The sequence below is a fragment of the Drosophila rhopaloa genome, unplaced genomic scaffold (assembly GCF_018152115.1).
Source record: "Drosophila rhopaloa isolate 14029-0021.01 unplaced genomic scaffold, ASM1815211v1 contig_163, whole genome shotgun sequence".
Lineage (NCBI taxonomy): Eukaryota > Metazoa > Arthropoda > Insecta > Diptera > Drosophilidae > Drosophila > Drosophila rhopaloa.
The window spans coordinates 5,811,413-5,834,800 of NW_025335043.1; the positions used below are offsets into that span (position 1 = coordinate 5,811,413).

A 23,388-nucleotide genomic window follows, 5' to 3' on the forward strand; every position below is an offset into this window, starting at 1 on the left:
ACTATGCGTTGGTTTAATCACGAGGAATTGCGCACCAAAGAGCGAATCCCATTTGGGACACCTCTGCGCCGCTGATGAGATCTGATTTATTATTATTATATTGGGGTTGGCTCGGCTCGTTTGCCTCGCCGAAGGAAGTTCGAATTGAGGGTGACACAGTTTCCAGTTTTCAGTTCTCAGTTTTCAGTGCTGCATGAAAAGAGCTTACCACCGGTTAACCCGTGGATCCGATCGGTTCAGTTGGTCCCGGCTTGGTCAGGGTGAAAGGTTCGTGCTGCAAGGCCTGTGGTTCTCCTCGACTTCTCGGTTTCAGCCATGTCGACGCCAGAGAACGTAAGTGGCTATAAGATCCACATAGCTTTAGGCCTTTAAATGTCTCATACTGCCCTAAAAAAGGTTAATAATATTTATTTAATTTAAAAAAAATAATATTTTTGCTTCTCCACGACATTTGATTACGTCCTTACAACCTTATTTTGTTCCTTTAAAAAATTAAATAAATAGAAAGCCATGTGCTTGAGGATTTTTTACACACCCCAAACCATTTGGTTTTTCTTTTCTTACTTTGGCGTGGAAAAATGTCTTAAATGTAAAACTATTAATGTTATGCTTACAATAATTCAATCTCAGATTTATTTAAACATAACACACAACTTTTACTATTTAAGGCTCTGTTGTTATTTAGCATAAAATGGAAAAACCATTTTAGTCCTTTAATGACAGTCTAAAATTCAATTATTTTGTAAGAAAGTTAGATTATTTAAAAGGAATCACTATAGGGTTAAAATTAAAACTAAGCTTTTATACCCCTAAAGAGGGATAATAATTTAATATAGAAGCTTTTTAAAGCATACAAACAACCACAATATTTATTGTAAAACATTATAATTAAGTCGTTTTTGAACAAAGACTCATTTACTCCAAAAGAACGAAATTACTAGATCATATATTATATTAACAAGTTGTAGCTATTATAGAAAAATCCAAAAATGAAAAGGAAAAAATCGAACAACTTATCATAAAGCTGCTATAGGAATTCCAAAATTGTAGTAAGAAATCGAAATATCTTCCCTGTTTTTAAATGTATACACATAAGATAGCCGTTTTATATAATACTATATATTGGTTGTACCGCCAAGGGTATATAGACTTCGGACTGCTAAAGTTGGCTTTCATTATTTTTTTTAATCTCAGCTAAAAGCGTAAGTGAAACCGAAAGAGAACTCCTTATTATGTTGGGTTTATCTTGGCGATAAGCGCTCTAAGTACTGCGTGCACTGGCCTACAAGATCGCTGACATCTTTATCGGCCGACAAATGTCGTCTGTCTCCGGTTTTGAGTTATTTCTCACGTTCTGCTGTCTGGGCCGCGACTGTGGAATGGCAAAAAAAAGAGTCTAAACACTGGGTACTACACCCACCAACCCACCAACCCGTGAACCCCGATTCACCCCGGGGCCAGGCGAATATCTGTCTCAATGTTAATGCTCATGCTTAACCAGTGCCATTGCCAAGTGCGAATGTTTCACGGGGAGATCGTGGGGCTTATGCGGTACTCGAGCCAGTTCCGAGAGCTTTGGGATCGAGATAGAGGCTCACTCCACTGCCGACTGCTAACTTTTGTTTTAAATTGAACGTCTGGCCAGATTCGCGCTTTTATTCTGTGTCCGCCAATCGCTCTACAAACAACTCCGTCGTCGAACGCGGCGTATACTTGATTTAATTGTTTTCGGTTCAATTTTTATTGGAGTAATGACGCTAGCCGTGATTAGCGGATCGGGCACAGCCCGTGATATTGTAAGTGCCTCGTAAGCGTAATATATCTGAGAGTGTTTCCCGACTGATTACCCGATTGCTGCAATCAATCGAGGTTAACGCGGAATTCGGTAACGGCCAACAAAAAATTAGGCCAAATAAAGTGTAAATCGAGAATAAATTATAAATTAAATATGGCACATTAAACGGATATGTCATGGCTTGCGAAATCTATTATGTTGAGATAAATTAAATTTACATCAAAGTAAATGAACCAAAATTACAATTCAAAGCTAATAATAACATTGAACTACCATTTTCTACTGCATAATATATGGGGTAAATTTTGTATTCAAATAGGATTTGATCCATTTAATGATGGAGTTCACATTTGGTAATAAATATGTATTAACAAAAAAAATTATTTCAATTAGCCTTAATATTTTAATAATAATTTCATTATCATCATCAATAGATAACTTTGTTATTTTTTGAAGCATTTCCAATAATGTGTTTTAAATAGATGTGATAACTACTGATATCAATACTCCAAAATGAATGACTTGTAAAAATCACAAGAGGTTTATGACACAAATGTCCAAGCGGTTAAAATAAGCCGTGAATTGCATTTATAGTATTTTCATTGATATAATTCTCCGATTAGTGTATCGATTAAAGCGGAATTCGGTCGTGGCCTTCGAAATGTGATTGTAAATCACAGATAAATCTAAGATAAATCACATATAAATCATAGGAAATCAGAATAACGCGTCAAAGTTCACACAATTCAATGGGTTGGTGGGAAACAACAAAGTAATTGGTTTTTATGTGTAGTGCTGCCACTGTATATCACTTGAGACTGCAATTAGGCGAGTGTAAACAAGGCGAGTGATATTAGGGCAGCCTTATCGAGGAGTGTTCCCCTGTTTGCTTTTGGATTTTGGTAAGCCCCTAGTAGTAGTTTAGGATGGGCAGTCATTAAGTGCCTGTTACCTAAGAGTGACTGTTCTATGGAGCGGATCAGCGGAGAATGATAGAATCGACATTGGCAGCAAGTGTAATTAGCCATAAGTGCTCATTAGTTAAGCGCGTGGCGATAGCTGAATGGGTGGTACATTGTTACAGATCGTGTATATATACTTTTCCCAGATTGATCCGCTTTAAAAAATACCTTCCTGGTTCCCTGATAATAAAGGTGGGGCTTATGAATCACCAAAAGGGGAGATTCTACCACGCCCTGTATTTATAGAAATATCTAAAATTGTGCAAGCTGATTATCGGATTTATCAGTTCATTGGCTATTTTTGCATGGCCTTATCAGGCGGCGAATACATGGATTTTTAATTAAATTAACAAGCTACCACTTTTAGTCGGAAGCGGGTCCTCAGATCTTTCTTCTTCGTCACCTATCTGCAGACTAGAATTAATAAATAATAGCGTCATTGAGCGGCAGGTGGATGGACACTTTGTACCCTGGCCCTGAGGTTTTTTCAATCTTTTGTGCGGATACACCTATCCAGATAGGAAAGTCTTATCCGTTTCGGCCTGCCAAGTGCTTTCTTGGCAGCTAAAGTGTGTCCAGACAATTAGTTGGAATTGTGGAACTAAGTGCGTTGGTTGTGCTGATTAAAGTGATTTCTCAAATCAAGGAACTAATTGTCCTTAAGAGGTGAGCATTTAATGTGTGATATCTAAAGTGCTGTGAGAATTGTGCCAGTGATGCATCTTCATCAACTGTTTTTTGAAATTAATGGATCGACGCGACTTTCAAAGTCAACAACCTGAGCTTAATCGCATTATAAACTGACTTGTTTGGGGTTTTTTTGCGGCAAGTGTTTTTGTGAATGGCCCAAGGATTTACGCTTTGTGAGTGATGAACTGTGTGCTTCGTATATATTAAATATATGTGCTTTGCATATCAATTGAAGGAGTGTGTGACTTAGGTAATACCCAAACTTTTTGTTTTGCGTTCCGCTTTCATATGAGCATGCAGTTTTCGAGTGTTTTGAGTGTTTTTACTGCAAACAATTACGATCAACATCTCTTTGTCTTGCCTGAAACCCGTTTGGCAATCCAATTTCAGGGTGCGTTTTGGCTTTTGCATATGCAAATTGCTTAAATAACACGCCTGTCAACTGCTGGGGATTGAGATTGCCTTAAATTAGCGCTCAAGTACGACTTGATTCTGATTTCGCTGAGAAACCTGCACTTGTTATTTTTATGTTTATCTATTAGTTAAGTAGCTAAATCCGTGGTGATCGCGAGCAGAGGTCACATAAATTAAGGAGCAGTTTTCTCGCAGTTTTTAAGTTAATTTTTGCTTGCTTAAGGGGGCGTATGAGCAATGTCAGCAGCAGGAAACCCCGAAGGCGCCACCTGCTGGCAGTTTGAGAAAGAAATACTGTTTACAGATGACAGCCCAAAGGTGGCGCTACATTTTAGAAGTCCTAAAAGTATGCCGCATTTTTTCAACTACATTTCCTGGCAGTTGAGTTTTTAAAATTCAACCAACCCCTTTCAATTTTCTGCCATGACTTTCATATTGAAATTTCTTAATTGCCGCATGAATAAATTAATTTTCAATTATATTTCGATTCAAATTGCAAGGCCTTGGCTTACTTTGATCCCAAATCGAAGGTGCCTTCAATTTAATCCCTCGCCAGATGCAATTTAGCCCAGAACTCGGTCAAGTTTGAGTGAATTTGACAAGCTGGCAATTGCAGAAAAAAACATAAAATTTTCCACAACTATAATTCGCAAGGAATTTAACCGCTTTGAACTGGTTTCCCCCAAGCTGGAGCAACCGTAGACGAAGTATCAGACGTGCAGTTGGCACACGTTTCGAGTTACCCATAAATAAATGCGACGCAGAAATCAAATTGATTTTAATTTTAGCAAATGACTGATCCACACTTTGCACTGTTCTTTTTTTTTGAGCCCTTGGCGCGTCATATTTTTGGCAATCAATTTTTGGATTCAATCAATTTTGAGACTCTCTTGGGGGTCGCACGTTTTAATTGGCGGCCAATTGAGGCAGTCCAAATGGGATCGTCATATCTCCGTCATTTGCGTTTTTATCGGCCCGATATCGGTTATTAATTAGCAGTCAATTCCAGTTTTCCCAGCCCCATTCGTTATCTGGTCCTATCTGCCTAGTGTCAGCTTTTGGGAAACTGATTCACTAGATTGCAGGCACGGAAAATAATTAATAGGGAAATTTGTATATTTAAATCTTTTAGTTTAATTTTTATTTCAACAAATCCAAATTTGATTCCCAATCAATTATACTGTAATTTAATTTAATTAGTATTTTCTAAGCTTGCTTTAAATAAGATAAGGTTTTGAAACTAATATCGGGGGACATAGAAATGAAGGGAAATCTCTTAAACTGTAATTAAATTGAAAAACCAAAGCTTAAAATGCCAATCAATTAACTGAATCAAGTTAAGCAGATAAAAATTAAATGAATAAAAAGAGAAATAAAATAAATCAATAAAGTTGTATACTAATTTAATTTTTTAAATGACTCATTATGACAGTAAATACTTTTTACTTAATATCAGTGTTTGGAAGTTATTTTTATAAATTCTTGATGAATGTAAGCATTTTCAAATAATATTTACTTTAGTGAACAACTTTTGATTGAGTCAGCAAATATTGTTTTCATTATGTTGCTCTCTCTGCAGCTTTATTTTAATAACAATAATTAATAAAAAAATAAATAATTTATATTTTATTAATAAAATATCTGTGTATATAAATTAAATAACATTCAGTTGTGGAGTGAGTCAGTAAACTCTATTTACATTATATTGTTGTCTAGGCAGCTTAAGATATAAGCGATACATGTACATATTTTCCAACATGTGACGCATGAGCCTTATAAGTAGGCAGCCAACTATTTCTAGCGGAACTGATTAATCAGCCGACCTGTATGCCATAAAAGCTGCAGTAGGCTCCTTTTTTTTATGTCCCGGCGGAGGCGGAAATCAAGGAAAACCGCTGTTTTGAGATATATCAGGGAAATCGGGGAAAAATTCATTTTAAACTGCCATCGGAATAACGGAAATTGTTCGCGAGCGAGTGCTCTCTCTTCGGGTCTTTCTAGCTCTCTCTCTCTCCCCGTACTCTCTCTTTCTCTTTCTCGCTGCCTATTGCTATTCTCTCCAGGGAAATCGGTCTGAAAATCGAGGGTTTTACTCGACATTATAGTGCTAAGGTTTGGCATTCTTGTTCTGTTTGTCAAGCCGTGCGGTTGTTGGTTATCGGAACTGAACTCCGACAAAAGAAAACTACTCGAATTCGAAAATACTGAAATCTCCGATTCGATTCGATACCCAGTTCCCGGTCACGGTCTCTCTCGCAAGTTGCATTAGTAATATTGCATTTCTTATTCTAAAATCCAACTCCAATTCCACTCTCAGACGAGTCTCTCTGTCTCGACCATTGCTATTAAATCTGCCATTCAATTTTGTTTTGTATCTGTAACAAGTGCTTGGAGGCCAGCCTCGATTATCGAGTGTCGGTGTCGTTTCGCGCACCAGGATCCTAACCCCCAACGGCCCGATCCTGCATCCGCAAAGATATCGGCTAATCAAGGATTACCATTACCGTTATCGTCGCCATGAGTTTCCATAAGAGCGACTCGCGGACGCCGCTGGCGCCCACCGAGTACACTGTAAGTAATATCTTTTTTTTTAATAGGAGTGGTTCGGCGGTATACTTTTCAAAACTCTGGAAATAGGTCATTTCTTATAAAAATGTATTCCTTTGTAGTTCGTTGTTATTTTTTACATTACTTCCATTTATTTATTCATCCGAAATCTGATTTGTTCGGGAAAGTGTTTATATTATATGTATATGTTTTTATCGTAACCAAACAGAAAGTTCTGGAAACATCCTTATTTCTAAACATATGTTACAGAAATGTTCTCTATTGTCCTTTAATTATATATTTGGACTTCAGGAGGGGAAACTAGAGTCTTTTGTTATATTTAATTTTATACTTACAATAGATATCTAGATATGTTTTTGGTTAGGTAAAGATTCTTCTTTTTTCTTCTGTTCTAAAATTGAAAATTATAATGAAGTTATAATTTTCTTTAATAAGTAAGATATAATGCTTGGATCTTGATATTCGAAGTTATTTGGTTTTTACACCTTCTTAATCTTTTTCTCAAAACTTTCCATTTCTTCCCCTTGAGCCATTAAAATCCCCTATATGATATCACCTTGAATTCTTGCGAATTCAGATTTATGCATATCATTAACAAACGATAAAATTTTCCGTTGATTAATTTGGCATAAAGGCTTCTGCCGCGGACATGTGATGTGACACCTCTCTCGCACTTGGCTCAAAAGTCCCCGGCTTAACCCTCTAATGCCTTGTTTATTTATTGATCGATGGCCGCTTGCCACGGTTTATATTTACTTTCGTTTGAATGATTGTTTATGCAAATCTGTGGGCTAATGTTTGTTTGGATTGATAACAAACTGAAGCCTAATTTCGGGGATGATTTCGGTGGTTCTTTCTTTCTTTCTTTCATTTCCCTTTTGGCCGCCTGCTCATTTATAGTTTTGGTGTCGTTGTTGTTGTTATGAGTAACAGGCCAAACAGTTTTCCACCCGCTTTCCCATTGTCGCGATATTCCTTGTTGTTGCTGCCTATTTTCAGGGCACCCAGTGGAATTTTCCACTCGCCGAGCTGCACTTTTATGTCTGCCGGGACCTGGGCATAATGGCTTTGGCTATGGATATGAAATGGCCTGTGTAGGGCATTCGGACGACCGGTTATGGCTGTTACACATTTAGTCTACCTAATGTGTCAGCGTTTTTCGGGGTTTCGAGTTCATGGAATATTTCTTTTATATTTTCGGCTGCTGCGCAAGCGCCAAAGTGGAAAAAAAAAGAACAGTGCCGCGCGGAATTCGCTGAATTGGCATTAAAGTAAAGTTCTGGCACCAATTCGAGCTCTCGGTTTTTGGTTTCGCACTCGGTAACTTTCCACTGAGTGTGTCCAATGGGAGAGCCTCCACAAAGTGCTCCATGTCACTCCAATTGCATATTGCGTCAGGCTGCACTTGAAACCCGAACTACAAAGCACTCTCCCTACATTAGCCCCCTTTTTTTGTATTTTAGTTATAACATTACAGGTAATAACAATAGACGAGCATTGTTCTGGAAATCGGGAATCGATTGAACCGATCTGATCCGATTTCACCATGACGATTTTCAAAGCTATTTGGATCACACTGTAATATTGCCGATCTATCTGGATCGGTTTCGATACTCACGGATTTATGTTATTGGTGGGGTTGAAAATGATACAATATGAATATGCACAGCGGTGCACCAGACTTGTAAATATTTATGATTTAGATTTGGAACTTTCGAGAAGGTTTAGAAAACGAAAAATTGTGGATAATTACAAAATAATGACCGTTAAATGCAGTTGCATATGACAATATATGTATTACGTAGACAGTAAAAGATAGATTGATATTGCATTTCCAAAGCATTCAAATTCATTGTAAATCATAACAACAATTTTGTAACATTTAAAAATAATCGTAAATGTATATAAATAAACTGTTCAGACAACTAAATAAATCTAACAATTTAAACATTTTATTATATATTTAAACAATTTTTATGGGCAATGCAAAAAACCATATTTCAGTCATAAAAATGGCATTTTTATTACTAAATTTGTTTTTAACGCTAAAAAGTTATCTTTGCATTTAAGGACCAATAACTTATATATATATAACTATTTTATCGATCTTCTGAATAATTTATTGCAAATTGGAAATAAGGAAATATATGGTTTATTTTTATTTTAATGGCTCAATAAATAAGTTTAATCGATCTTTTAAATTCACTGTAAATGAGAGTCCCCAGATAATGATTAAATAATAATTATGTAATTGACATTTATAAGTCAGTAAAAAATACATTGTAAGACACATTAAAAATTGTATTGTAACTATCGTAATATAATATGCAACTATATATCATAAATATTTTGGACCTGAAACTCTTTTTTAAAGTGTCTACGTAGTTTTTTTTGCATTTATCGGTCAACAAAAAACGTCCAATCAATCTTCTGAATGTATTGCAAATAAGAAATGTCATGAAACGAAAGTCTTTTAATTTAGCAGCAAGAATTGTGTTCCTATCACGAGCACGGGACTGATCTATTTAATTCAGGGTGCTCGTGATTCGGCGTGATCAGTGCAACATGCCCCATATCTAATCTACAATTGTCGGAAATTGCAGGCGCCATGGGTGCAAATTCCGGGCGTGTTACCCATTTCCCAGAAAAAAAAGTGGGGGAATAAATAGATCACTAATTGACAGATTGCCGACCATTTTTGTAGGGGAACTGAACCCCTAAGCCACGTGATTTCCCCCTGATGTCAAATTCACTGCTCAGTTCTCGGTTTGCATACTGCATTTTTTTTGTGGTTCGCATTTTGCAAACAAATATAAAAATTTTCCATTGCAATTTGTTGTCGTTTGCCGTTTTCATTTTCGTTTTTTTGTTGTTGCTATTTCTGTTTCTGTTCTGCTCTGTTCTGTTTCCACTTCCATTTCCACTTTTCGCTTACATAAGTTCAATGGCACGCCAGGTTGGGGCAGCTTTGGAGTTCGTTAAGGCTATATTCGCTTTTATACCCCACTATTGACAGTTTTAATTAGGAAAGCACACGAAATGCCCGAACACTTTAGAATGCAGCATTTTTCTTGACTCAGCTTAGTCATTTTGGCGGGGGAAAAAAGGGTTAGGAGCTGAAAAGCGAAATACATCATGTCCGGAAGAAGGCGTCACCCTCTCCAGATTAGTCACACAATCTCGGCGGACTTAGAACTTAGAACTGCTGTAAGCTTCTGAGATTTTTGTCAAGATAAGAACCCTTTTCTAATTAATAGGCTTCCTTATCGTTATCGCCTGGGAGAAGAAGCGTGGAAATCGGGAAATACCTGCTGTAAATTATATGGTTTTTGCCTGAATGACAGTGACTGATGTAGTTGGGCTATTGAGATTTTTTTTTCAGCATTTCCAACTGCAGTTGCTGTTGCGCAGTTCCAGAAACTACTATTATCTATTATTAAATAACCAAAGAATTCGCAAAAACATTCATGATTGCATTATTTGTCTTTGGCTAATTGAGAGATAAGTATTTCGTGTTGGGCGGCAATGCAAAGCAGAAAATTGATGATACTTGTGTATTTATTTTGCAGTATTATCTATTTGCGTGCCAAATTGGTTGTTGGAGTGGTTTTACAACAGCCTATTAGGTCAAATTTTATTATCAGATTTGATGACTTCAAAGGTTTTTTTTTGATATATTTAGAATAATAAATTGGAATTAATTATAAGAATGTAGAAAACTGAGATAAATGTAATTTCTAAGACCTATAAAAGTGAAACACTGCGTAAATTATTTTTAGAAATTTGAATATCCTAATTAGGGTATTCTTTTCCCTGTGTTCTTATCAATTGCTCATTATCAATGCAGCTCCCTCTTTTCTTTTTGTTCCCATTCCACTATGGGGCCAACGACCACTTTGGTTGGCCAAAACCCATTTTTGAAAAGTCGTCAAAACCAAAAAAGTTGTTTTAGGATATATTAACAGAAGACCAATCTGCAATGTTACGTTTCAGGAATTCCGATAGAGTGCGCTTCTGTTAAGATAACAGCTGTTAAATCAGATGTTTAAGATGCAAGCCACGTGCTTTTGAAATTCGACTTATAAATTGCATTTTTAAAGTATTTAAAAAAGCACTTTATAAGCGTTCAAAAAATTTTTTGTAATATGAATTCGATGAATGGTGGTGTGTACTAAGTGTTTGTGTGTTTAAACGGTTGAAATCTATCGCGCTGTCTTTGTAATAAAGTGTTAAAGTGAGTTGTCTAAAACGCGTTTTTTAATTAGAAAACTAATTTTTAAGTAGAGCAACAAAGTGAGTCCAGCGGAGTCCACTTCTGAAACCTATTGAGATTTGTAGAGTATTAAATTCTTTTTAAAATGTATATGGTTAGAATCGCCACTTATTGCCACTTTTTCCGAAATTTAATTTTTAAGCACATAACCTCAAGTTTTTCAACCTTAACAGTAGTTACGTTGAATATTAGAATCCTTTTGATTTTCAATGAAATATTGAACTAGAATCCGAAGAGCATGATGTTTAATAGCAGGTGCCATTTTTTTTACTTATTAATAAAATTTGTTTAATTCGATTTTTGTGCATTTACATTGAACCTTTGTGGAACGAAGAACATTTTGTTTTGAATTTTGAATTCTATTCAGAAACAGATATAAAAAATATAAAAAAAATATAATATAAATGTAATTATAAAGTATATAATAAAAAAAAAAAATTATTCGATTATCTTAAAAAATAACAAAGTTGACTTAATCGATCGTATGGCAGCTATGGGATATATTTGTTCGATCCTATTCATTTTAACATATATGTTGCCTAAGGATACCAAAATACGATTGGTAAAGTTTTATCTCGATATCTCTCAAATTGAGCGAGTTATTAATTTTGGCCAACAAAAGTGGTCGTTGGCCCCATAGTGCATTCGTCACACACTTTGCAATGTTAACTACTTGACTCCATTTTGTTGAACTTGAGTCGATGCATCGACACGTGTTGATGTTCTGGGCCTGCTCCAACCTCCCCCTTTTCGCCCACCCCCCAGAAAAACCACCCCTCAAATATGTTTACATTCTTTGCCATCGACACGTTTCTGTTTATTTTTTCGCCAGTTTGCAAAACCTACTATTTTAGAAGGCAATAAAAAAGTGCAACGCAATAAGCCAATTTTGGATCGCTCTCTATACAGTCAAAAAAAAAATTTTAATATCATCTCAAATGCAAAAATGTTTTTATTTTCTTGTTTTTTTGAATACTCATTTTTTGTATGGCTTTCAAATATCTTAAATTTAACCTACTCTTATTGTTTTACAAATTTTAATTTTTCTTTGAGTTGTTTAAAAATTGAACAAAAATACAATGTAAGTGACAATTTACAAATTGAATAATCTAAATTTTCAATGAGTAATACGTGAGTTTGAGCTTAGCGAATTTGTAACTTAAAAGTAACTTAAGTTGTTAAAAAGAAAACATGATTGTAGTTCTAATATAGCGTTACAGGATTGCTCATAAAATCTATTTGTACTACTAACCAATAAATCTTAATTTTTTCTTTGGATGTTAAATCGAACAGTAACGTAAAATAGATGGCATGCGATTGAAAGATTGAATAACTGGCCGAGTGCGAATGTGTGACTGACTGACTGAATGGCGCTTTGTCGCAATTAGTGGGGACTGCAGCTGTCTAATTATTTTGCTATCTATTTTCAAGTTCCAACATTCAGTTCACCGCGCTTTTGTTTGCCTTTGCATTTGCGCACTCGGAAGAATTGTTTCTGCGCGTAAAATGGGTGGAATGGATGGAATGGATGGGTTGATGTTATCCGAAGCGGAAAGAGGCTGGATGTAAAACTCTTCGCAAATGTGGGCATTTCGTTCTCAAAAATTTGTTTGGGCAAATTTTGATCTCGACGGGAGCCAATCAAGCGTGACAGAACGCGCACTTAAACCTAAAACGCTTAAAATGTTTTGTTTTGTGGTTTGGGTTTTATTTGTCTGGATTTTTTTCTTTTGTTTGGCCTTAAATGAGATTTTGAAAAAAATTTTCACTGTAAATAATAATAATCAAATTTCAAATTTATGGCTTTTTTCAGTCTTTTTTATTTTGACTTACTATGTGTAAACATTTATTATGGTTGTTAATAGAAAATAAAGCTGTCAACAAACTGGCCAACAATTTCTGCCAGTTTCATCTGCAGAAAGTCAGGATTAGATACGGGTACATTTGGAGGAACATGTACTCTGGTTTTGTCTTAATACATAAATAATTTAAATAAAATAATTTAATTGGACTTGGTTCTTACTTCAAACCGACTTTCATTTATGTATCTTACATTTTACTTAGTGATCTTACATTTGACATGGTGATCTACAGTAGCTATGTTAGCTAACAGCATTGGTGGTTTCTTTAACTTCCCCTTGATGGCGCCACTTTACATTCGTGAATAAAAAAAATCCAAAATTTGAAAACAAAAACTAGTCAACGTTAACAATGAGCTATCAACTTGCTGTTCTATTAAACGGACAATTTGCACATTGTAAGCGTTTTAGTCTACTATTTTTTGTGCCTTTTCTCACGTATTTGTTTTACAAATTCGCTGTTTCCTCATTAGTTGTGCCGCTTGCCTTGCTCGAAACACAATTTATATAAAAATCTAATCGCTCCCCCGCCTTCCTGTTGTTCCCTGATTTATCTCACGACTATCAATTGTAGAAGAGAGGGGTTTAATTTTGCTGTGACGTCATGTGGCGACTGCACCCAAAAAAAAACAACTAAAGAAAATAATGAAAATTATGATCGTAGTCAAGAGGATTAGAGAAACTGCAATGTGAATGGATAGTGGGAGAATTGGTGAGATGGTTTTATTTTGGCGGTGGCGATGGGGCGGTGTTTTGTTTGTCGCTGTCATTTCAGCGCTTGCCGGCTGACCGCCTTGATTCAGTTGCTTGTCGCCCTTTGCAAGAGTCACACGTTGAGATTCGTCCCGCCTCTCGCACACGCCCACCGAGCATCACACACACCGCCCAACGCCCACACCGCCCACCGACCACCGCCAACCGTCCAACTGGATACCGACCACCGCCTGGCATGACCTTGGAAGACCTCAAGCTGAGCGAGCCCACAGGAAAGCCGCCGCTGCCGCCGCGGTCGGAAAAGGGGCAGACACTGAGCCTGTCCAGCTTCGGTGGCTCGGGTTCCGGTTCCGGCTCTGGCCGTAAACAGCATCTTTCGGGCGCCGCCTTGGCCAGGCACAAGCTGAAGATGTCCTTGAAAAGGGGCGGACCTCCACCGGTGGCCACCAGTGGATCCGGCGTGATGACCACCTCGTTGGACCAGCAGGTGCCAAAGGCTGCAGCTCGCACGAAATCGGCTAAAACCTAAAATATCACGCATACGCCTCTTGTTACCTGGATCGCAATAGTCGAAACGGATTGTCTTTTTAGTTTGTGTCATAAAACTGCATTGAACTTGTTCATTGATCTTGTTTTTGCGTATTTTTTTTGCATTCCGCTTTTTGGCCACAATTTATTGGTTGCTCCTTTTTGCGCACTGCAGTTGCGAAGAGCTTTTACGTAACTATAGCGACGCTCGAATTCTCTATGTTTTTCAATCTCTCTCCCCCTGTTTCTATATGATTTTCCCGATCCGCACTCATTTTGGCTTTTCCTTCTGGCCGCTTTTCCTCTCGTTGCAGAAAATACCGACGGTCGCTGCGGGCTACGGAGAAAACGAGAAGCCCAAAGGCGGCAAAGGCGGGCAACCCAAGTGAGTATTTTCTTTCTACGAGGATGAGAGTAAATCCCATGCCTCGAGATTCTATGGCCGGGAATCGATTCATTCGTTTAGTCGATGCCTTTGGCAGCGGCCACGTTTGCATCGATTCCCCCGATTCCGATTTCCGATTGTGTTACGGCCATAGAAACTCGATCGCGATGTACAAGAACATCGACAACGAGTCCTCCACGACCATGTTTGAAATGTACTCCTCCTCGGACAGGTTCATCCGCTCGGACATGGCCGACGTACCCGTCCAGCAGGCGGCGGGATCCACGCTTCCTCTAGTGATCACTCGGAAAAAAGGAGACGATTCCGAGGATGGCAACTACAATCCGTTTGAGCACCGCAAGGTGGAGCATCCCACTTCGTAAGTACTTAGTTGAAAGTGTCCAATAACCATAGTATATTGTAATTTTAAAACTAAAATAATACAAGCTGTCGCTTAAAAAATGTATTTATGAGAAAAGCTTTTCAAAATCGAATTAAATCTAATTTTTAGTAAAGATTTTTGTCCAAATTGGCCATATATTTTGTAACAACTGTCAAATGTCACATAAAATACTTTAAACGATACAAACGCCAATATAAAAGTTAGTTTTCAAGGATATTATTAATAGTTGTATCAATTTGAATCTTATACAATTCAACTTAATATAAGCTTCATAAATATAAGTGCAATTTAAATCACCAATTTATTGAGAATACAGTCTTCGAAATTAGTGTTTATTAATACTATTTCATTGTTGTGAGCATTGTATTGTTTTCAAAAACCCCTAGTTGTACCTCATCCCCAGAGTTGTACCTCATCCCCAGAATTTTGTTGGCAACCCGGATAAGCAGCTGATCCAAGTCATTAAACGCTCAATGACTAATCCCCTTAATTATATACCCCCACCCGCGTCATTGACCTTTAACCGACCAAAAGACTTTGACTTTGCATCGGGCTAAAACGAAAAGAACGGAAATGCAATGGTATTGGCATTGGCCTTGGACATTTTGGCAAACTACTTTTTCCAAACTAAAAATAAGTAAAATCGCAAAGGAAAATCTCTCGCGGGCGAACGAGCTAATAAAATGAAATCGCCGACAAATGTTTTGCTAGACTCGTTTAGCACGTCGAATGGGAATGAGGAACCCCGTTTACCTTCCACCCCCTGAATTTTCCTTAGAGAGGGGAAAACGCATCCGCCAGGCCTTCCAATGCAATTGCGTGAGCGGAAAATTTCGAGAGTAGCGAAACTCATGGTGAAATCACCAAAAAAAAATGTATTTTTAAATATAAACAATAGTCATTAATTGGTGCAACACGGCGTCATCTATAAGGATTGAAATCATGAACTATTGCATTGCATCTCGCCACCACACTTCCCTTATTTTTCAACACTTCTTTTTGGCAACCCTAAAGTGATCTCTATTTATTTATCTATTTATCGAACAGACAGCTAGTTGCCTTTAGATAATAAAGAATTATTTTCTTTCTTTTACTAAAAAGTTAATTGGGGTTGTCTTTAAAATGCAATGACGTTTTAAATTAGTTATTATATATGAATTGCGTATGATTATGTTCCAAGTTATTTATTTTACATTCTGTATTTGGGTTTTAAATATATTTATTACCATTCTGAAACTGCGTAATAAAATGTAAGACTGATTAAACAAAGGAAAAGCGAAACTTGTAGTAAAAATAGATTTTTAAACTATTTATAATACATGTCTATTTTAAGCCGTATTGCAAAATAAGTTTATTAAGGTTAAGTGTAAAAAGTCACAACATTAGAATGCTGTATAAATAGGATAGGATTTTGAATTATTATATTATTGGTACTTATTACAGTAACAATTATTATAAACTACTTAAAAAAAATAGATTGTTTATAAATTTTCTTAACTTTTCTCAGGGATCTTGAGACATTTGTGCACCTGCTAAAGGGATCGCTGGGTTCTGGGATTTTGGCCATGCCCATGGCCTTCTCCCACGCTGGATTGTGGTTCGGATTGGTGGCCACCTTCGCGGTGGGCACCCTCTGCACCTACTGCGTCCACATCCTGGTCAAGTGCGCCCACATCCTGTGCCGGCGACGCAAGATCCCGATGATGGGATTCGCCGACGTGGCGGAGCAGGCCTTCCTCGACGGACCACCTTCCCTGAATCGCTGGTCGCGCTTCATCCGGTTTATGGTGAACACATTTCTGGTGATCGATCTGCTGGGCTGCTGCTGCATCTATCTGGTGTTCGTGGCCACGAATGTGGAGCAGGTGGTGCGGGTTTACATGGAAACGGAGCTGAGCATTAGGGTTTGGATCATGATCGTGACGGCGCCTTTGCTCTTGATGTGTCTGGTGCGAAACCTCAAGTTCCTCACGCCCTTCTCGATGATTGCCAACATTCTGATGTTCGTCGGGATCGTGATCACCTTCATCTATATGTTCACCGATCTTCCTGCTCCCGTGGAACGTCCTGGAATCGTGGCCGTTCCCGAATGGCCGCTCTTCTTCGGCACCGTGATCTTCGCTTTGGAGGGCATCGGTGTAGTCATGTCCCTGGAGAATGACATGAAGAACCCCACCCACTTCATCGGCTGCCCCTCGGTTCTGAATCTGGGAATGGGTCTGGTGATTGCCCTGTACACCTTGGTTGGATTCTTCGGCTTCCTGAAGTACGGCCCGGAAACCCAGGCCAGCATAACGCTGAACCTGCCACTGGAGGATAAGTAGGTTTACTTTTTTCTGCTTTGAAAGAGCTCAATTTTTAATCATTACATTATCTTTAATCCAGGTTGGCTCAATCCGTCAAGCTGATGATTGCCATCGCCATCTTTTTCACCTTCACCCTGCAATTCTACGTGCCCGTCACGATCTTGTGGAAGGGATTGGAGCACAAGATCCGGCCGGAGAAACAGAATATCAGCGAGTATGGACTTCGTATATTTTTAGTGGTAAGTTCAAAGGACAATTTATTGTTAGCAAGATCATAAGGTCGATTTCAAATGATAACGTATGGATAATATATTATGATAAAATAAATATACTATGATAGTTTTGAAACCAAGGCACCAAGTCAACACAAAAATATTTACATTTCAATTTAAAAGCCCTATTTTAGACATACTTAGGAAGTGGTATTTTATTAATTTTTAAAAAAGGTTTTTGAAAAGCATTTATTGTTTTTTTAAAGAAATATTTACATTGCTTAAAGATGTCTTTATGTTATTTTATTTATTGGGTTAAACACATTTTCCAGATCATTTAATTTTATTTGAATGCTTCGATTTTCTGAAAGATATAATTTCTTTGCTTATCACATTCATTATCGTGTGAGAACTTATAAACATATATATAATATATATATGAATAAGAATAAAAAGTAAATCAATTGATACTAATCAACTTGCTAAATATCATTTTGCATATTGGAAAATATAAAACTCATAACTTGTTATACATTTTAGAACCTCCAACTTCATAGATTTTTTGGGTCAATATTTTGTAATTATTTTGAAAATATTTGGAAACTTAGTCCTTCTAAAAGTCATATTCAAAACCATTATATAATCTGATCCCCTCTCTATTGCAGCTTCTTTGTGGAGGCATCGCCGTGGCCCTGCCGAATCTGGGGCCCTTCATCTCGCTGATCGGAGCGGTGTGCCTGAGTACGCTGGGCATGATCGTGCCGGCGACCATTGAGCTGGCCGTGTACCACGAGGATCCTGGATACGGACGCTTCAAGTGGCGACTGTGGAAGAACACCGGACTGATACTGTTCGGCGTGGTGGGCTTCGTGGCCGGAACCTATGTCAGCATCATCGAATTCCACGCCGAGTTCAGCGGCGGCCACTAAGCCACTGCTAAATTTAATTTAAAGTAGTCTTTAATGAAACTCTTCTAAGCACAGGGATGTCTAAGTTAAGTTTTTAACTAATTTTAGGGCTAACCAAAGTTTTCTAGAACCCCGGAAACACCCCGCCTCGCCCCCCGTGGTTATCCTTTTTCCTACCCCGTCCCGCCCCCCTTCCACCAAAACTGATCCCTGATATATATACACATGTATATATATTTAGATATCCATTAACCCTTTAGCGGGGTAACATCAACCAAACAACAAAAGTATTTCGATTTAGTCGGTGCCACGCCCCCACTCGCGAGTTGTGGAATGGGGGGGCGTGGCATTAAGGTTACTTAGAGAATTCTTGTAGAAGTCATTTTGTATTGTAGTGATTTTGACAACAACTTAGTCGTAATTAGTTCCTACTCGAACTAAGCCAAGACAGACGGACGCAGCCAAAGTATGTTTTCGTTTTTCAATTATTTTGTTTTATCATTGATTTACTCTGTACATTATCGACGCCCTAATTCAATAATCATGACATATTACCAATTACCAATTACCAATACAGAAAGACCCGCTGCCCCCTGCTAAAAGGGGCAGCAAAAAAATGGCATTAAAAAAATAATAAAACCTATTGAAACAACCAAAGTGGATTTGTTTTGAATTCCATTCATATAACTGAGTTGTCTTTTTAAATAAATATGTTTTAATAAGCAGGTGGTTGGTTGGGTTCAAATACTAGTCGGATTTTGTAATATTTTCAAAAGGTAAGTCCTTCTAAAAATGATTGCAATACTAGGTATACTTTTAGGCAGACTTGTTTAGATTACTTTTGCGAAACTATTAATGTACAACTCAAAACAGCAATAATTTTTCTGTGTAACATAAAATTTGTAAATTTGAATATTACGAAGAAAGTCATTATCAAAAAATGAAGCCTTAATTAATCTGAATTAATTGTTCTTAAATGAGGGACTTACTCCTCAATTTATTTACATAGCAGACTTTTGGGGTGTGACCCTCATTTTTTTTTGGTTCAGGTGTTTAAATGTATTTATTTTCTGATTAATCCTTGACGCTGCTAAGACAGGTACATTTTTAATATTTTTATCTAATCTTCGAATTATGAAATAATGATAATGGTAATGAATAAGGTTATTATTACTTAATGTTTACCGTATTCCAAATGAAAATCCCTGATTTTGAACAATAATTGTAATCATTTTCTTGGAATCTAATTTTCTTTGTACTTTTTAATTTTGGTCTATATCATATCTGAGAACATTTTATTGGAATTATTTTATCGGTAAAAGCAAACTTTATTTTTTATTATTTACTACTATTTTTTCTCTCTTAAGAAGGCTTTTTATTAATTATATTTTCGAACAAACAATTTATTACAATATATAACTTGCAAGCCGCAAGCGTATTTATTTGTATAGTAAGGCTGTTGATAAGCCCTTAAGAACTTCCCTATAATTCGACCTAATTTAAGAACTCATACTCGTCGTAACCTTGGGCACTGTTGACTTTTCCCAGCGCCTAGATTTGCGGCGTTGGTGGTTTGTTTTTATCATTTTTTGCGGGGGACAAACAATTCAGCACTTGATAGCGATGTTTTGGCGATTGGGCCAGAACAGCAATTCGCATTTAAAACGCCCAGAGCGATGAGCTTTCCCACGCTACTTGAGCGGCGGGAGTTGAAATCAAATTAATATGTGATATGATTCGCTGAAAGCAGAAACGATCCACGGCGCGTCGAGGGAAACTTAACCCACGGGCAGATAAGATATTTATCCAGGTGCTGGGCCTTCGAGAACTCTTCCTCCTCTCGCGGTCGTAATCGTAATCACCCACAAAAAGTGTTGGCGAAAAGGCAGAGTAAGAGTAGCTATACAACAAAAAAAAACACACACGAAAAGGCAAATGTGCAAACGCAATTCAATACAAGTCGAGGTCCGAGCAACTGAAACAGAAACTGAACCGTGAGAAAATTACACCCACAGATAACCGGGCGCTATTGGTATCCGCAAGATACTCAAACTCGAACTCGAACTCGTATACTTTACCGCAGCGATAAGCGTTTTGCATTGTGACGCAATCGGCTACGAAGTGCGAAGGAGTATGAGGAGTTTTGAGGGCCTGGCAGCACACACATGTGTGCACAATTGAAAAATTACTATTTACCCAGCGAGAGTTTAAAGTTCGTGCCCAGGCCGGAGTATCTCGTATCTGGCGGATGGACTGCAAGATAAGGGGCAGCGTGTGAAACCAATCAGAAACCCGTTGATTGGGCCAAGAATGACCCACGACTCTGCGTGTGTGCCGACATGGCTCTCGACCATCGATTCTTGGCTCTCAGCACTTGGCTCTTGAATTTCCCACTCACTTTCCCACTATGCAAATCAGGAGCAGGCCAGCAAGTGCCTTTTACAAATGGGCTCAATTAAATTTAAGTAAACACATTTGCCACAGCAGACTTTATAAAACATTTATTAGTTATCCTCTTCTTATAGCTTTATCTATATATATTTTTTGGTGCTTTAAAATTCTTTTTTCATTCACTTTTTTTCATTAAACTCCAAAAACCAGAGGCGAAAATTACTTAATAAATATCTTAAAAATCAATCAAATTTGCTTAAATAAATGTAAGTTATTACGTTTGTCATAGATGTCTTTACAAAACTTTTAAAAGGTATCCTCTTCTTTTAGTTTTAGCTATATATTTGTTGGTGTTTTACAAAATTTTTTATATTTTTTCACAGAAAATTACTTAATAAAAATATAAAAAATCAATCAAATTTGCTTAAATAAATGTAAGTTAACACCTTTCCCACAGAAGTTTTCATAAAACTTTTAAAAGTTCTTCTCTACTTAGGGGGTTTTTATTTTCCATTTTTTACTTTCATCATTAATGAAGATATTTTAGCACTAGAAAAGAAACACAAGGAAAATAATTTAATAATGTGGCTTTATAATTTTATTAACTAACTTTTAACGAATTCAAACATCTTATTTGTTTTGTTATAGCTATAAACTAAAAATAAGGAAATCTTTAAGGGGGTCTTCTAGTCTAGAAATTTGAGAAAATCGAAAAATTTTTTTTTTCATAATTCGATAGTTCGGATATTCAAAAATATCTTCCTAAAAGGATTTTTCAAAACTCAAATTATTTTCATAGCTATAGCCGTTTTAGTGACGTGGCAACTAGACCGGTTGAGGGAACGACTGGAACTTTAAACGCGTTTTTCTCGAAACTACTTTTTTTGATGCGGTCGCCACTCTAACTCAAGTTCTAATCAGTCGATTTACTTGAAATTTGGCATGAATATTCTTTAAATATATCGCTATCGCATGAACCAAAAAAAAAAAAAATTTTAAATTTATAATATTTTTAAAAATTCGACAAAGTGGAAAAATTAGTGAAAAAAATCGACTTTTTTTCTTTGAGTAGCCGCCATTTCATGAAAAAAAAAGATATTTTTTTTTTGGTGGTTCATGCCATAGCGACATTCGTACTCATTAAGAATCTATCATTGTTTTAGTTTTCAGATAACTACAAGCATAGATATCATGGCGACGCGGACGCGTCCTCTTTTTTTCCCTCTTCTTCAAGAAGGAATAACTCAATGAAAACTAATTTTTTTTTTTTTGAAATTTATTTTTTCTACTCCTTTAAGTTTAATAAACAAGTGATAAAAAAACGGATAGAAAAAATATCTATTGCCCTTTTTTTTATTAATTGTTAAAAAAGGTCGAAATTCGAGCCTCAGGACTAGAAGACCCCCTTAAACAGGGATGACTAATAACAGCCCTGCCAATTTGTAAATTTAAATAATGGTATATGGTCTTTTTCCATTAGTCAGCAGTGCTGGCTTGATGAGCAACTGATTAACCTTTTGTCTCGTCATTTACTCGTCGCATAAATCGCCGGTCCGTATTCGAATTGAACTTCTGTTAATTTGCAATTTATGCCCGACCGCTGGCCAAATCGATTCGCCGCACTTCCATTTCCCTGGACAAGTTTACAGGCGGTATTGGATACTGGGTACTGGGTACTGGGTACTCGATACTCCACTGGGAGATAGGCCTTCTGGCCAATCCACCTGCCCGATCGATGGCCAGATAAATGGCATTTTATTAGTTGGCTACTTACCCGGCTTACTCCGAACGTAAGTCGCCAATGGCCGGCTGGCAGCTTAATGTCAGTGGCACAATGTTTGGGCCATGTTTATTGGGATTAGTTGCCTGAAATTATGACCAATTTGTCGGGTTCAATGAGATGCAGCTCCTTCGCTGCCTTTTCAAGTCAATTGGATGCAGAGAGGGACTGGAAGTGCCGGAGGACCCATAATCCCATAGAAGGCGCTCCACGAGGCACTTATTTTGCGTACAACTTTGGCAACAGAAATAAAATTAAAGCCTTAAACAGATAATGCCCCATCAACGCACTTTCCGACGCTGCCCCCTAGGCATTCAATGCAAATCTGGGCTCGGATCGGAATCGGTTTCGGTTTCGGGTTCGGGTTAATAGAAAATTTATAATGCCAGCGCGCCATAAATTTGCAAAACATCCACCCACATGCAACGATATATTCAGATGGCAGGCAGGCAGGAGCCTTTTTGAGTGGGAAATAGGCATAAAAACGCTGTAATTTGCAGTTGACAAATACGCAAAACTCCTTACCAACTGCGGGCTGCAAAAATTAACTCATATTGCAAGTTGGTGGCTTTGGGTGATTTAGGTAGAGGTGGCGAACGGGTACTTGCACACTCGAAAACGAAATTGAAGAAGAATGAAAGGCTTACATTAAATATTATTATATTTAATAGATTTTTACAAGCCCTTGAAAATGGAAAAGTTTTCTATTATATTTCAAAAATTAGAAGGTGGAGAAAAATGTTTACTTAATCATATTATATATCCTTGTAGTTTTGGAATTCAAAAGTATTTAATTCTAAAAAAAATGTATTATTATTTTATTGTTCATTATTATTAAATAATTATTTATTGAAAGTTTAAATCTTACTTTAATAAATACGTTTTGGCAGTGAATAATAAATTACTTTCTGCGATTTTTAACTAATCTTTAACAAGAAAGGAAAGCTAACTTCGGGCGGAGCCGAAGTTGATATACCCTTGCAGAATATTCTGTAAATTATATTCTCCAAAATTATTTATATAATGCATTCTTAATATTCATAAAAAATCCCAACTTCCTAACTTTAAAAACACCAAAGTTATGGAATTTCCAATCGTTCAGTTATATGGCAGCTATAAGATATAGGCGGCCGATCCCTATGAAATTTGGTAGGTTGGATTGATTGGCCAAAAAAAACCCATAGATAATCCCAACTTCCT

At 37.1% G+C, this 23,388-nt stretch overlaps 1 protein-coding gene across 3 annotated transcripts; it reads left to right on the top strand.

The window, feature by feature from the left end:
• Window positions 1–221: 221 nt before the first annotated feature.
• Window positions 222–18,703, top strand: LOC108051417 (proton-coupled amino acid transporter-like protein CG1139). 3 transcript variants are annotated; one of them, XM_044457518.1, is made up of 6 exons: window positions 222–333; window positions 14,118–14,188; window positions 14,421–14,567; window positions 16,099–16,911; window positions 16,977–17,136; window positions 17,775–18,703. In XM_044457518.1, the coding sequence occupies exons 1-6, from the start codon at window positions 316–318 to the stop codon at window positions 18,036–18,038; spliced, it is 1,473 nt and encodes a 490-aa protein (XP_044313453.1). In that variant the 5' UTR covers window positions 222–315; the 3' UTR covers window positions 18,039–18,703. The 3 variants fall into 3 exon arrangements, with proteins under 3 accessions (XP_044313453.1, XP_044313454.1, XP_044313452.1); XM_044457519.1 differs by lacking the exon at window positions 222–333 and adding an exon at window positions 3,368–3,423; XM_044457517.1 differs by lacking the exon at window positions 222–333 and adding an exon at window positions 5,999–6,432.
• Window positions 18,704–23,388: the final 4,685 nt, after the last annotated feature.